Source organism: Apteryx rowi, unplaced genomic scaffold, assembly GCF_003343035.1.
Source record: "Apteryx rowi isolate R43461 unplaced genomic scaffold, aptRow1 scaffold_587, whole genome shotgun sequence".
In the NCBI taxonomy this organism is placed as follows: domain Eukaryota; kingdom Metazoa; phylum Chordata; class Aves; order Apterygiformes; family Apterygidae; genus Apteryx; species Apteryx rowi.
In genome coordinates, this window is record NW_020450857.1 from 532,222 (window position 1) to 546,887 (window position 14,666).

General features: G+C 63.8%; 1 protein-coding gene across 1 annotated transcript in view; it reads left to right on the plus strand.

Moving 5' to 3' along the window:
* Nucleotides 1–14,666, plus strand: part of ARHGEF17 (Rho guanine nucleotide exchange factor 17) — a gene marked incomplete at both ends in the record, with an annotated part of 30,386 nt that overhangs the window by 2,448 nt on the left and 13,272 nt on the right. Inside the window, one exon of the mRNA XM_026082644.1 lies at nt 19–47. Coding sequence (XP_025938429.1) covers nt 19–47 — 29 coding nt within the window. The remainder of the gene's footprint in view (nt 1–18; nt 48–14,666) is intronic.

Consider the following 14,666-nt stretch of genomic DNA (forward strand, 5'->3'; position numbering starts at 1 on the left):
CGGAGGACCACGGCGCCGTGCCGGCGCCCCGGAGCAAGCCGCAGGTGGTAAGTGCCCCATCTCTCCTAAGGTGCCTTAGCTCCAGAGGTGCTTCCCACCAGAGGTCCCAAGGAACCTCGCGTCGTCCTGGCTCCCGACATCCCTCCAAATTCCTCCGGGGGAGGAATACGTCGGGCAGGGACAAGCGCGGCCTTTTTTTTGTTGTTGCTGTTGCTTTTGCAGCCGCGATGCTGCAAACTTTGCACCTCTCTGGCTGGATCGGGGCTCGCTGGTAGCTCTCACGGCAGCGCCGACGGCTCGGGAAGCAAAGCCGGCTTTTTTAGCGAAACGGGCACGCATCACAACGCGGGGAACGCCGGGAAGGGGGGGGGAAAAAGTGCGTTTTGCGTGTTGCAATTTAAGGGTTTTATCCCGTTCTCGGAGTCCTTAACGCGGATTGCGGCAGAGCGCGGGCTGGCGGATACGGATTTCTACGGATTTCTAACAAAAAGCGCGTTGCTTCGGCGGGGGGCTCGCTTCGCGGCCGCCAGAGCCCACCCGCGCGTTTTGGGTCGGGAAACCCTCTTTCCCGGCGGTGCTGGGGCGATTTGCCGGATTTTCGATCCCCGCGTGCAGGGGGAGGCCGGGTTCTCGCGCCGTCGGGTCGCCGAGGCCGAAGGCCGCGTGCATCCCGGCGGAAGCGCGGCGGCCGACCCCGGCGCACCTCCCCCCCCCGCTGTTTCTGCCTCCGGGAAATCGTCAAACTTTTCTTTCGGAGTCTTTTTCTCCGAGCTGGATTTTGTATGCTTTCTCCCAGGGGTTTCGCCGCATCGGTGTTTTTCCACCCCCGGCCCCATCCCCGTTTCCCCGGCGTTTTGGGAGCTCCTCGGAGCGGAGCCTTTCTCGCGGCCTGGTTTCGCGGGCGCTTTGGTTTCTTTCCCGCGGATGCGGACGCGGCGCCGGGATGCGCGCGCTCGGCGATGCCGCCTCCTCCCGCGCGGCGCCGGCCTCGGCCGTTCCGCGCACCCACGGGGGCTTTTAATAACTCGTCACGACGCCCCGTGGGCTGCCGCGGCCCCGGCGAAGCCCAGAAATACCCGTTCCCACGGAGCAGGGATTTTTTTTTTTTCTTCCTGCGAGGCCAGTGTCCGGATTCGTGGGAAAAGCCCTCGCCGGCACCGAACAGGCACCTCCGCGCTGGGGCCGGGGCGCTCTCCGAATTGGAAGGGCGCGGAGCTGGGCGCCCGCCTCCGGTTCCCGCGGCGTCGGGGTCCGAGCGGCCCCCCGGCAGCTCCGTGTCCCGGAAAGCCGGCAGCCCTCGTTCGGGGCCCCGTTTGCCGCCTGATCCGCCTTTCTCCGTGCCCAGGGAGGGGGGCGCCCCGAATCGCCCCCAAATCCCGCCCCCCCCCGGGTTCGGACTGCCGGGTGCGAAGCATCCTCGGAAACAACTCATTTCCGCTTTACTAAATCCGGCTGCGTTTTGACCTCGAAACGCTCCGTTCGGCACTCCGGGCCCTCAGCGATGCTCCCGGCATGGGAACAGCGACTCCGGCTCTCCGGCGGCCTCCCCGCCGCATCCCGGAGGGACTCGCCAGCCCCATCGGGGCAAAACCGCTGTTTTTAAGGTAGCTCGAGGTCTTCGCCTCGGAAAAGCGGGCAAGCCCCGGGGCAGGAACGCCGCTCACCTTGTCCGGAGCCTCGGCCCTCCGGATCCGGCGTGGACGGGGGGCGAATTTTCCCTTTTAAGGGCAACGGTGGAGCCGTATCTTTGCATCGCGGCTCCTGCCGCGCGGGTTCCCCTGTGCCGCGGCCGGAACGTAACGCGCAGCGGGATTTTTCTTTCTCCCTGATTTATTGGAGAGCAGATTTATTGTTTTGCTTCGGACGGCACCCGCCGGAGCCGGAGCCGGAGCCGGGGGGGGGGCGGCGACGGGGGAGCCGAGCGCTGCAAGGGAGTTGCTTTAATTACGGGCCGCGACGCCCGAGACCGGATATAACTTGGCACCGGCGTTGCTGGCTCCGACGGCAGATTTACACGCTCCAAGACCTGCGGATAAGAAATGATCCCTTTTTTTATGGTTTTTCTTTTTTTCCCCCCCCCCCTGCATCCAGCTCTGCCGCGTGCTGCTCCGCTGTATAACCGCATTTAACATTTCGCTCCGTTACTTTTTGGATCCACGAAGGTTTTTAGGGACCAAAACCTTGCTGTTTCTCTCCTCCTGCCTCGCGAGGGCCGGAACGCCCTTCGGAGGCGACGGCATGCCGCTCCGCGGGGACAGCTAAATTGGAAGTGTCGTTCCCAGATGGTCGGAGGCGCCGGGGAAAAGCCGGTTCCTCTTTAAAAAACAAACGGCATCCCGCGCGCTGCGTGGGAGACGCGCTCCCTTCCCGGCCTCTTCTCCCGGCTTTCCGAGCGGGGAGAAAGCCGGCGGCACGTGGGGGCGGAGGGGGGGGGGGTCCGGGCGCCTTCGCGGCTCGGGCCGGCTCACGCGATTCCCGCGGCCGGTGCCGAGGGCCGTAAAGCCAATTTGGCAGCTTCCCGTGCCGCCTGGAGTGGAAAAAGCTCCCTTTTACGGATGCGGAGCCCCCCGCTTTGCCCCCGCGATCCCCAGGCTTGTTTGCAGGGAAAAGCAGGTTTTCCCATGGGAGCCAGGCGCCAGCGCCAGGCCGAAAAATTCTCCCGCGCCGGAGAAAGCTGGAAACGCCCCCAGCACCGGTGGCTGTGACGAGAGGAGACAGCGGAAAGGCTCAGCGAAAAGCGCCCCGGATGCTGAGCTCCGGAGGCTGCTGCTCCCTTTGGGGTGAAAAGGAGCGAATTTGGGGCTGGCGGAGGGAAGTCTTTTATTTATTTATTTTTTCCCACGCTGGGGGAAAGCGGTGGCCATCCGAGGATTTCGCCGGATGGGAGAAACCGGAGGCGGCCGCTCCTACGAGCACCGGGAGATCGCGCTCGGGGGTTTCGCGGGGCTGCGGGGACCGGCCGGCCAACTCGTTGCGTCGGGGCTTTGCTAAGCCGTCGCGGAGATGCCGGCTGGGCCCGGCTCCCGCCGGAGCATCCCCGGGGACGGTGATCCCACGCCTCCACGGCCGCGGCTCAGTGGCCGGCCCGGGCTCGGGGCCATCGCTCCCGGTGCGCGGCCTCGCGCTCCCCAGCGGCCGGGGCAGCTCCGAGGGAAACGGCCGGGGTCAGATTCCCAGGAACGAGCCGCTTGCGTAAAACGCCGCCGGCCCCGGCATCCCGCGCCGGCGCCGACCGCCGCGGGAGACTCATCTCAGGGTGCAGCCCGGGGCTTTTCCCACTGCGATTTTCCCTGTTACATCCCGCCGGAGCATCCTTCCTCCCAACCTGCCTCTCCCCATGCTGCGGGAACCCCGAAAATTCCCTTTGCTCCCTTTGGAGGCGACTCCGCGCCCGGCTCGGGGAACCTCCCTGCTAGTGATGCCCCGGTCTCCGGGCTTGGCTCAGCGCAGGGAAAGGCTCGGAGCATCCCGCTTCCGCAGGAGCTGCGCAGAAATAGCTTTTTCAGCCCGAAAACGATGGAGCGGAGAGCAGCTCCGCGGATCCCGGCGGGTTTGGGCACCGCTCGGGCCCTCCGCCTCCCTCCTCCGCCGGCAGCGCCGTTGCCGACGCTTCCCATGCCCGGGCGGGCGCGCGCTCGCCGGGAAAGTTTTGCCTTGCTGGGAAAGGAAAGGAAAACAAGGCTCGCCGGCGTGTCGTAATCCGGGCGTAGGCCGCCGGCGCGCCTCGCCTCCGAGCTTTCTCCTCGGCCGCAGCCGGGGCGGCGAACGCCCCCCTCGCCGGCCTCCGTCCCCGCGGGAAAACGCGGGAATTGGCAGCCTGCGGCAAAGGGGGCTGAGACGACTTGCTCCAGATTTGGGGATAAAAAGGGGGGGAAAAAGCCTCCCGGACTCGGACGGGCACGGCGATGGCTCAGCCGGCCGGGAACATTCCCAGGGACGCGGCCGGGCGTTTTCTCGCTTTTCGGCGGGGCTGGAAATCTGTAATTAAGTGGCTGTCGCAGGGGAGCCGGGGAGAAGTATGGAAAAGGATCCATCCAGGATGGATCTCTGCCGTCATGGTGGGAACGTATTTTTCATGCTGGGCAGCCGCCGCCGAGCCTCATCCCCACGCGGGACACCGGAGGCTCCGGATTGGCACCGACAGCCAGAGCGGGAGGCGCCAGGGCCGAGCCGGCTGTTTTCTTTGCCGCTGCCAAAATCCCCTTAACTCTGCCCACCGGTTACGGAGGGAGGCCAGGAGYCCGCTTTGCGCGAGCGGGAGGGCAGCCGGGAAGGCTCCCCATGCCCGCCTGTCCCTGCAGGAGCCAAATTCATCCCAGCTTTGGGATTCGGGCGCTCCCGCCGGGACACGGCAGCCGGGCCGGCTGGCGCGGGAACTGCGTGCGAGGCGGAGAGCGCGGCGGCGGAGCAAAGCTGAACCTYGTGGTAGCGAATCGCAAACCCTTCTTTTTTTGGCAGGAAAAATTCCTCCCACCCGCCGGCATGAAATCCCTGCATCCCTCGAAGCCGGGTCAGTTTAAACACCCTTTTTTTTATTTCCAAGGGGATGAGGAGCCGGGGAGGGGGCATCGGCGTTTCCACCGCCCTGGATCTCTCCGTCGAGCCTCTTGCAGGAAATTCCACGGCGCAGAGCCCCTCGCTCCGGCACATCCCGGCTGCCTGTTTTTACCGCCGCCGCCAATATTCCCGTTATCGCGGGCTTTCGGGGGCAAGCCGGCGAAGCGGTCTGTATTCCGGGCTGGTTTTCACGGATGCCGGCAGGCCCACGGCGAAAGCCGTTTGCAGACGGCTGCTTTCGCTTCGCCCGGGTCGAAAGCGGCACGAGCCGCGTTTGGGGCTTCCGGGGGCTTTTTTTTCCATGAGTGCGTTTTCGGCCGGATCAGTTCCCGCCAGTGGCAACCGACGGTGCGGACGTGCCCGAATTGCCTTGCGTCGCGAAGACGCGGGTGCCGGCTCCTCCGGCCGCGCGGTCCGGCGGACAAAGCGATGCTCCAGCTGGTTGCAGCTGGACGCTTTGGAGCAGCTTTTCCAAGTCCTGCATGGAGCTGGGCTCCAAAATTTTCAGGATGCCGGTTGCTCCCGGCCTGGCTCTTACCTGCTTCATGATCAGGGGCATTTTTATTTTGCTGAGCCTTTTTGCAGGCTTGCCCGGCTCCCCCCGGCACGGCCGGGAAAGGGATCTGCTCCCAAAAAACGGTGTAAATTTGGACAGGGCTGGAGATGGCCCTGGAGTGAGAGGGTTAGTGCTCTGCTCCGGAGGGGGCTGGTGTTGGCCCCGGGGCCGTGGCAGTCCGCAAGGTCGGCGTGCCTGGGGATGCATGGAGAGATAAGTGGTCCCAGCGCTGATCCCAGTGGTCCAGGGATGCACGGAGCGAGACGTGGTCCCGGCACGCGGGGCGGGCGCGGACTGCCGTGCCGGGCATTTCTGGGCAGCCCGCCATGGCGCCTCGTTGCGTTCGCCTGCGCCTGCAGAGCTGCGTGTCTGGGCTTTTCCSGGYGCAGCCGAGGCGTTCCGGCGTTCCRTGGGTTCCCGCGGCTCTTCTCCGCGTAGGATCTGTCTGCCCCCCAAGCCTCGGCTGGGAGAAGGCGGCCCTGTTCGTAGCTCGCCGTCGTCCTCCCGCGGGGGAGGTGGCTTGTTTCTGCAGCGTTAGCCGGTCGCGATGCGGGTAGCGTTGGAGCGTTTCCAAAGAGCGTTCCCAAAACARGCTCTTTCCCGTAGGCTCTTTGCGATGAGAGGGAATAGAAAGGAGATGCGCGGGGATCTCAGCCGGCCGTCTCCCCATGGCCATCCATCCGGGGCGTCCTGCCATCCGCCCCAGCGCGGACCCACCTCCACGTGAGGAACATCTGGGCTTGGTCCCGATCAGGTAGCTCCCACCAGCAAAACCAGCGGCAGCTTCATAGCTGGAGCAGGGATTTCTCCTAAACTCAGATGCAGGAAGATGTTTCTGGTTGCTTTTCCCGTTCGGTCCGTGGAGTAGATAAGGTGATGCCCGTCACGTAAAGGACAGATGTAATGGGGAAAACTCTGACAGCGCTGGGATTTKGTCCATACGGAGTTTCTTCCCCTTCTCCTTGGGCTTTCCTCTCTGTGCAGAGAATGGTGTCCTGCAGATCCTTAGCTCTTCGTCAGTGCCTTGTCTCCTGTCTGTGGGGCAAGAGACTTCCTTCCTTCCATCCGTCTTCCGCATCCATCCACCCATCGTCATCCATCCACCCATCCATCTCCATCCATCTGCCCATCTCCATCCATCTGCCCATCCATCTCCATCCATCTGCCCATCCATTTCCATCCACCCACCCATCCATCTCCATCCATCCACCCATCTCCATCCAGCCAGCCATCCATCTCCACCTACCCATCTCCATCCATCTGCCCATCCATCTCCACCCACCCATCTCCATCCGCCCACCCATCTCCATCTGCCCATCCATCTCCATTCACCCACCCGTCTCCACCCACCCACCTGAAGCAACAGGCCCTGCTCTGGCCATATGGGCGTGATCTTAGAGGAGGGCATCATCATCATCTTCCAGGACATTTGATCCTGAAGGTATCAAGGCCAGCTTGCACGGACAGGGCCCGTGGAAGCAAGTACATTGTTTTTTCCACCGTGGTGTTTGCAGGCCAGCTGGATCAGGCCACGATGCGTCCAGAGAAGAAAAATCAACCATTTCCACCCCCTGCTCCCCCCCCCAGCGTGACTCTTTTTAAAGCTCTGATGTTTGGTCCCCGTGGGGCTGTTTCGCTGGGCTCTCTTGGTTGCCATGGTGAAGATGGGTGAGGAATTTCAAAGGGAATGGCTACAGTAAATGAACTCTCTCTATAAATAGCGTGTTTGCTTTTGGGTCTTTGGGAACCGCGGCCTGGCCAATGGGAGCGAGAGCGAAAATCGGCATCCGTGTAAAAATATTCCAGCAACTTGCGCTTCTTGCAAACTCCCGGCGGTCACTGCTGGAAAACGGGAGAGAAAAGCTGCTCGCGCGTCGTCTTCCGGGGGGAACGCGGGGAAAAAAAGGCGCGGGGCGGCCCGGGAAGCGTTTCCCTCCGCGCGCGTGGCCGGAGAAGCGGGTTAACCCGGGGAGGGGGGGGGCTGCCGGGCTGCGTGTCCCTCCCTGTGCATCGCGTGGGTGCGCACGCGTCCGGTTTGAGTTGCGTCCTCTTAACGGCGGAGATGCCTCGGGCTCCGTCTCACGCCCGAATCCCTCCGGGCTCGCTCCTCATCCCTCTTTGGGGACCTGGATGTCCGGGTGCTGAAGGGTTTGGGCCAGCCCCGACGGGGAAGACGTGCTCGGCGCCACGTCCATCTCCGGCGCGAWGTCCCTACCGGAGACCCGGGCACGGCCGAGCCGGGCAGAGCACCGTTCCCCCAACGCCGCGAGGGGCCGAAGGCTCGCCGGGCTCTTCCTCACGGGCAGCCGGCCCCGAGGAGCCACCGCCGCGGGAGCCCAGCTGTGCGACTGGTTAATATTTCCCTGGCAGGGCGGCGAGGTTTCTATTTGCGAACGCACGTTCCCGCTGGCGCTCTCCAAAGAAAACAAGCAGGGAGTTGTTTGCATGAGCAGATTGGCATCTCCAGGCCCGGGATATGGTTTCCTGCTTTTTTTAGCCGGGCTAGCAGGAGACTAGGCGGCCTGCCCCCATTTGGCATCCTTCTTCCTTCTTTTTTTTTTTTTTAAGGGTTTCATCCCGACCCCCACCTCCGCAGAAAATCCCGCGGCTATCGATAGGGGAGCGGGCGGCACGCGCCGCCGCCCGCGGTGGGGGGGGGAACGTAGCCGTGCCTTTCCCTCTCGCCCGTGGTCTCCAAAACCCCGGTGAGATGGGATCTAGATGGCTCGGAGCCTCGGTAATCGGAGACGGGGGTCGTCGCCCGGCCGTTCGCATCCCGCCCAGGTCAGTAGATGCCCCGAACGCAGCCCTGCGGAGGGGAGCGGAGGTGCGGCGCTGGGGGGGGCGGCTCGGCCCCCGCGGCGCCGGGATGGTGGCACCGAAGGRAAGGAGTCACCTCCGGCCGTCCCGTGCCATGGGCGGGCCTGGCAGAGCTCCAGGTCCCCTCCATGAGGCCACTGGTGGCACTGACGCCCCCCATCCCGGCCCCTGGCCCGCTTTGGCAGCTGTGGTGGGTAGAGGGGGTCCCGTGGTGTCTCAGGGTGCTCCTGGGGTGCTGCAGGACCYGGGGAAGCCCTTGGGGACACTGAGCACTGGAGGGGTTGGAGGTYGGGATGGGGTGAAAAGGGCTGGTCTCCCGTTGAGGTTGCAGATGTAGTGTTGCAAGGGGCACAGCCCCAGCCGGGGCCATGGGAAGCTGGGAGCGAGCCCGGGGCGGGACAACACGGGCTGTTTGGGGCTCCTGGATCTAGGATGCCCATCAGCTTCTGGGTGCCTGTGGACTCCTGGGTGTGCATTGGCTCCTGGGTGTCCATGGACTCCTAGTGCCCATTGGCTCCTGGGTGCCCATCAGCTCCTGGGTGTCCATGGACTCCTGGTGTCCATCAGCTCCTGGGTGTCCATGGAGTCCTGGGCGTCCATTGGCTCCTGAGTGTTCATGGATTCCTGGTGCCCATCAGCTCCTGGGTGTCCATCAGCTCCTGGTGTCCATCAGCTCCTGGGTGTCCATGGAGTCCTGGGTATCCATTGGCTCCTGGGTGCCCATTGGTTCCTGGGTGTCCATGGACTCCTGGGTGTCCATGAACTTGTGCTGCCCATTGGCTCTTGAGTGTGCATTGGCTCCTGGGTGTCCATGGACTCCTGGTGGCCATCGGCTCCCRGGTGCCCATCAGCTCCTGGATGTCCATGGACTCRTGGTGCCCATCAGCTCCTAGATGCCTGTGGCCTCCTGGGTGCCCATCAGCTCCTGGATGTCCATGGACTCCTGGTGTCCATCAGCTTCTGGTGTCCATGGACTCCTGGTGCCCATGTAATCCTGAGAGCCCATTGATTCCTGGGTACCCATGGACTTCTGGGTGCCCCTCAGCTCCTGGGTGTYCATGACTCCTGGGAGCCCATYGGTCCTGGGTGCCCGTGACCTCCTGGATGCCCATCACCTCCTGGGTGTCCATGGCCGGCCGGGTGCCGGTGCRGGACCCTCCTCGCCGCGCGGCGTTTCCTCGCACGCTCCTCACCGGGATCCATCTCCTCCGTCGCTGGGTCCTGCCACCTCCTGCCCGCGCGGGCAGTCGGGCCGGGGGGGGGGGGGGCCGCGCGCGGGGCCGAGCGGAGGAGGGGGGGAGCGCGGCCGTGCCGTTTCCGCGTGACCTCAGCATCTGGAAAGCAGCGCTCTTGGCCCGCGCCGCGGGCGACTTGAGGCGAAAACCTTCCATATTTGGCGAAAGCCGTCGGAGGGCTCGGCGGGGGGCCCCCGGCCCTCGCCCCCCCTTCGCCGCCGCGCTTTTAACCCTCGGGAGCCCCGGGAGCCGAGGCGGGGGGCCACCAGTGCACCGAGTTGCGCCCGGGCTCTGGCGCTCTCCCGGAGGCAAAGTAAAAAAGTTGCTCCGGCTCCTTGGGAAGGATAAAAATGTATATTTTTTTTATTATTTTTCTTCTCGCACGCTTAAAAAGCGGCGTCCGGGCCAGGCCGCTGCGCTGCCAGCTGCGAAAGCAGCCTCACGGGATGAATCACCAAAGCCGAGGAGTCAAGGAAGGGAAAAGCCGGCTGAGCCGCCCCCGCTCCCCGCGGCGGCTCCGTAACGCGAGCCCGTTCCCCGCGATTCCCGCTCCGGGGGACGGCGCGGCCGTCGCCGGCGAAGCGGCAAGGCGGCTCCCTCCCGCCCCTCGCGAAGGGGGACGGACAGATGGACGGACGGACGGATGGACGGAGGACGGGGAGGCCCAAGCAAAAGGCTCCCGGGGAATTTCGTAGCCGGGAATCCAAAGGAAAAAGGGCGAAGCGGGGTGGGGAGAACGGGATCCGTCCGTCCCTCCCCGCCACCGCTGCGGCCCCAAGGACCTCCCATGGAGTGGGAGGAAGGGATTTGCTCGGAGCCCGCGGAAGAGCAGAGCCTCAAAGGTGTCGGATAAAGTCCGGCGGCAACGCGGGCATCCCCTGCCCGGACCCGCAAGGGGCTGCCGGCAGCCTCCTTTGAAATGAGCTGAAAACAAGAAAAATAGGTTAATAATCCCAATCGGAGGCTCGATGCTTTGGCAGAGGGATGGGGGCGTCCCCGAAGCTGCCCTCCTCCTCCTCCTCCTCCTCCTCCTCCTCCTTCTCCTCCTCCTGCCGCTGCCGGCTGCTGGTTTTCTCCATGGGAGCGTCCCTGCACCCAAGCAAAGCTCCTCTGCAGCCCGGGAGCCTGGGAAAAACCCCGGCCGAGGCAAAAGCAAACACGTTCTGCCTGCGGGCTCCGGGTAAACACGGGAATATTATTAGTAACTGCAGCGCGGTTGAATCAGAGCTGCTGATTTATGCGCTTATTTCCTTTAAAGACGGTAYGGCTTGGAAAGTGCCTTGGACTTTCCTTACCCGTGGGAGAAYGGCAAGCGGCCTGGAGGGGGAAGGATGGCGTCTCCGAGCGGAGAGCGAGGGCCCAGGTGATGTCGTGTGTCATCTCTCCGGCCTCGGCTCAGGGCCTCTTCCGCTGCTTTCCGCAGCGGCACACGCAGCCCATCGTTGCCCTGGGAGTGGCGGAGGTCTTTCCTGGGTCACGGGGCCTGGTGTTCCTGGGGATGGATGGAGGCGGCTGGTACCAGGGATGGAAGTGGCTGGTACCAGGGATGGAGGTAGATGGTACCAGGGATGGAGGTGACTGGTACCAGGGATGGAGGTAGCATGTACCCATGGATGGAGATGCCTGGTACCAAGGTTAGAGGTGGCGTGTACACATGGATGGAGGTGGCTGGTACCAGGGATGGAGGTAGCTGATACCCAGGGATGGAGGTGGCTGGTACCAAGAGATGGAGGTGACTTGTACCAGGAGATGGAGGTGGCAGGTAACCATGAATGGAAGTGGCTGGTACCAAGAATGGAGGTTGTTGGTACCAGGGGATGGAGGCAGCTGGTACCAGGGATGGAGGTGGCTGGTACCAGGAGATGGAGGTGGCTGGTACCAGGGATGGAGGTGGCTGGTGCCAGGGATGGAGGTGGCTGGTACCAGGGATGGAGGTGGCTGGTGCCAGGGATGGAGGTGGCTGGTACCAGGGGATGGAGGTGGCTGGTACCAGGGATGGAGGTGGCTGGTACCAGGGATGGAGGTGGCTGGTACCAGGGATGGAGGTGGCTGGTAACCATGAATGGAAGTGGCTGGTACCAGGGGATGGAGGTGGCTGGTACGTGGCAGATCCAAGTCTGCCCTTGGCCGGTGCTTGGCGTCGAGCAGACCAACTCTTGGAGCAGCGAGACCATCTTAGGCCGTGTCCCCAGCTAGTGAATACTTTGCCTCCGCTTCCTCCCTGTCCCGTGGGCTCTTCCCGATTTATCGCCYGCGCCGGTTCCCTTTGTCACCCGGCGTCACCGTCTGCGGCGTCCGGGCTCTGCCGCTGCCCGGCACCGTTCTGGTGGCTGCGCCCAGCCGGTCGTCCCCGCGTTCGCCGCAGGCCTCCAGTCGCTGTCCCTGCCAGGCCTGGGTTCCTAGCCAAGAGGTTTTCCATGGCCTTTTCCCRTCAGCCCGGGAATTAATCCCGCTCTTCTCATGGGGGATGAGTCTGGCCCGGGAGCTATTTTTTTCGTGTTTTATTTAAGTTGGCATCTTTAACGTCAGCAGAGCCTCGCTGTCTCCGGGGACGGTGTCCCTTCCCGCTCGCAGGATGCGCGGGAATAGCAGTGCCCGTGTCCGTGAATCCGCTTTCCCAACGGACAGCAAACTTCGTGCAYGAGCGGAGACCGYGCTAAGCAATCYGCGTTTCGCGCGTCGCCATCAGGAKAGGAGTCGGGAGAGAGGGGAGGGATTTCGAAGAATTGCGTTAGAACAGGGATTCGATCCCAGAAATGCTGCGGATGCGACGGCCCYGAGACAGGGGAGGCCGGGAACGGCTCGGCTCCGGGGGCATCTTTTCCGATGCACGGAAATTTCAGGGCATTTGCGGGACAAATGACGCGGGAAAGACCTCGGCGGGCTCSCGGGAAAGGAGACGGTAACTGCACGCTGCCACTGCCGTCTCATTCCTGCTTCTCCCTATGATGGGAATTTTATCCCCCGGCRAAGGGCCGGCGGCAGGCTGGTTTGCCTCGAAGGCTATACAAAACCTAATCAAACCTTATGGTTAAAAAACATCCCGAGGGGAGTTAATGYGATTTTTCCCGAGCCGTTTTCCTGCCAGAAACCAAGCGATGGAGGAAATATGGAATCGGATGTAAAAACGGCATCGTCCAAGCTATTTCGGTTTAACGTCGGCCACATCACTGCTAACCGCCAGCCCTATAAACGGCTCATTTAATTAACCTCAAACTTTCCTCCAGGAAAAAAACATAAAAATCCTCCTCTGGCCTTGGAATCGGCCTGGGAATCTGCGGGCAGAAGGGAGCTTTTCCTTGAGAAAGCAAGCCGAGGTCAAAATCCAGCAGCAACCGCTGTTGCCAATCCCGAAGGGTTCGAAGTTGAGCTGCGGCAGACGCCGGCGCGGTCCGGGAGCGTCATCCATCGCTGCCGCGCGGGTGGGAGCATCCCCCTTTCCCGGGAAATGGCTTTTTCCCCACGCGCGTGTGCGCGCGAGCCAGAGTTTTCCCGCGCCGCGGGAGACGGGGAGGGAGCCCGTGGGAAAAGCGAGGAGAGGCTCCGAGAGCCACGAGCCGGGGGCGCAGCTGATGGGGGTGACGTCCGGCTCGGGGGGGGGGCCACATCCCAACGAGGTTTCCATAGCTCCGGGGACGGAGCTCCCTTCTCCGGCCTCTGCTGCAAGGTCTGACCACCCGCGTGGGGAACAAAAATCTTTTCTCCAACGGGAATTTCCCGTATTGCAACTCGTGCCAGGGCGGCTCCGGCTTCGCGTGGGCAGGCTGGACGCGGACGGGGCCCGTTTCTCCAGGAGGATTTGGGGTTTTTTTGGGGAGAAGGGGGGGGGCCAGCTCTCGGCACGGCGCCGGCGAGGCACCCGGAGGAGCCGCCGCTGCGGCGACTCCCGCGCGCCCGACTCCCAGAAAAGAGCATCCGAAAGGAAGTCGAAAGGTGTTTACAGAGCGGCGGGCTAAAAATAGCCGCCTCATATTTTAGCCCGGCCCTAAAAATAGGCCGTGCCGGTCGAGCGGCCAAACGCTGCCAGGAATTTCCCGCGGGCCGGGCTCGCGGAAAGAGGGGGGGGGGGCTCCCTTCCCCTCAACCCTGCTACGAGACACCGGAGAATCCACCCGCGGCGGCGCTTAAATCCGCCGGGGAAAAGCCGCCGGAGGTGGGAAGAAGAAAAAGCCTCCCGCGTCCCCGTCGTTTCCCCTTAATGCCGGGGAGGTGCTTGAGCGGGTGGCTTCGCTCCTTCGGCCGGACCGGCGTTACGTGCGCTGAGTTGTCCGTCCTCTGCGCCCGGCAGCGGCGACGCCGTGGCAAAGGGCTTCCCCAAAACGAAATGCCCCCCCCCAACCAGAGGGGGGACATCGTCCCGCGGTGGCCTGGGATCCCCCCCCTCTTTCCGGCTGGTCTGCATCCCGCGGCTCCCACCCGGAGCGGCTTTTCGGGCCTTGGAGGCTGGGAGCCGGGAGGGAATTTCCTGGCTGGGGATGCGCCGCCGTGGCCGTCGCCAAGGCAACCAGCGAGGGGCTAATTCGGTTTAATTAACGGAGCGGGAGCGGAGGGTCGGCCGGAAGAACCTCGTTATTCCCCGTGCGCGGGCTGAGCATCCCGGCCCCGCTCCCTGCCTCCGTTTCCCTTCCCTAGGGAAAAAAATTGGGCCTGAGCATCCCTGTTTCAGCCGGGAGACTCCAGCATCCCCCCACCCCCGTGCGCCCCAGCAGCGATTTTTCTCACTGATATGGATGAAATTAGGGCGATTTAGGGCTCGGCGATGGGGGGGGGAGGTGGGATGAAGCCCCCCCGCGAGCGCCTTTCCCGGGAATGCCGCCGGCCGGCTCTGCCTGTGATTGCTCACGCCTGCCATTAGCCGGCTCGAGCACCTGCCGCCGCCGCCGGACGGACGGACCCCCCGAGCGCCGGCCGGACGCACGGCCCCCCGCACGCACAGACAGACAGACAGACGCGCGCGCGCACGCACGCAGGCGCCGACGCACAGCCCGGCGCGGCAGGCAGCCTGCGTCCCCGCTCCTCGCCTTCGGCAGCGCCTCGCTCCCCCTTTTTTTTATTTATTTTTTTAAAAAAAACCATCGCAATTACGCCCCGAAGGAGAGATTTCCCCATTTTATTTATTGCCCTCCTGCCGGCAAAGCTGCTCGCTGGGGAATTTTTTTATTATTCTTATTATTTTTTTTCCTGCTTTTCCGGGGTGGTGGTGGGGGGGGGGGAGAAACCCGGTTTTGCTTGTGTTGTGTCTTTTTCCCCCCTCCCCGCTGTGGCCCCGGGCCGCGTGGGCCGGCCCGACCCCGGGGACCCGCATGCTGCAGATGGTGAGGACTCTCGCGCAGTTCACCATCGCCCTGGAGGACATGCGAGACCTCGGGGACGGCATCGACGCGGCCTTCGGCGCCGCCGCCGCTGCCACCCCCGGCCTCGGCGCCGACGAGCCGCCGGAGAAGGGCTCCACGGGCGGCCGCGGCAGCCCCACGGATGCCGGCAGCGCCGAGGTGACG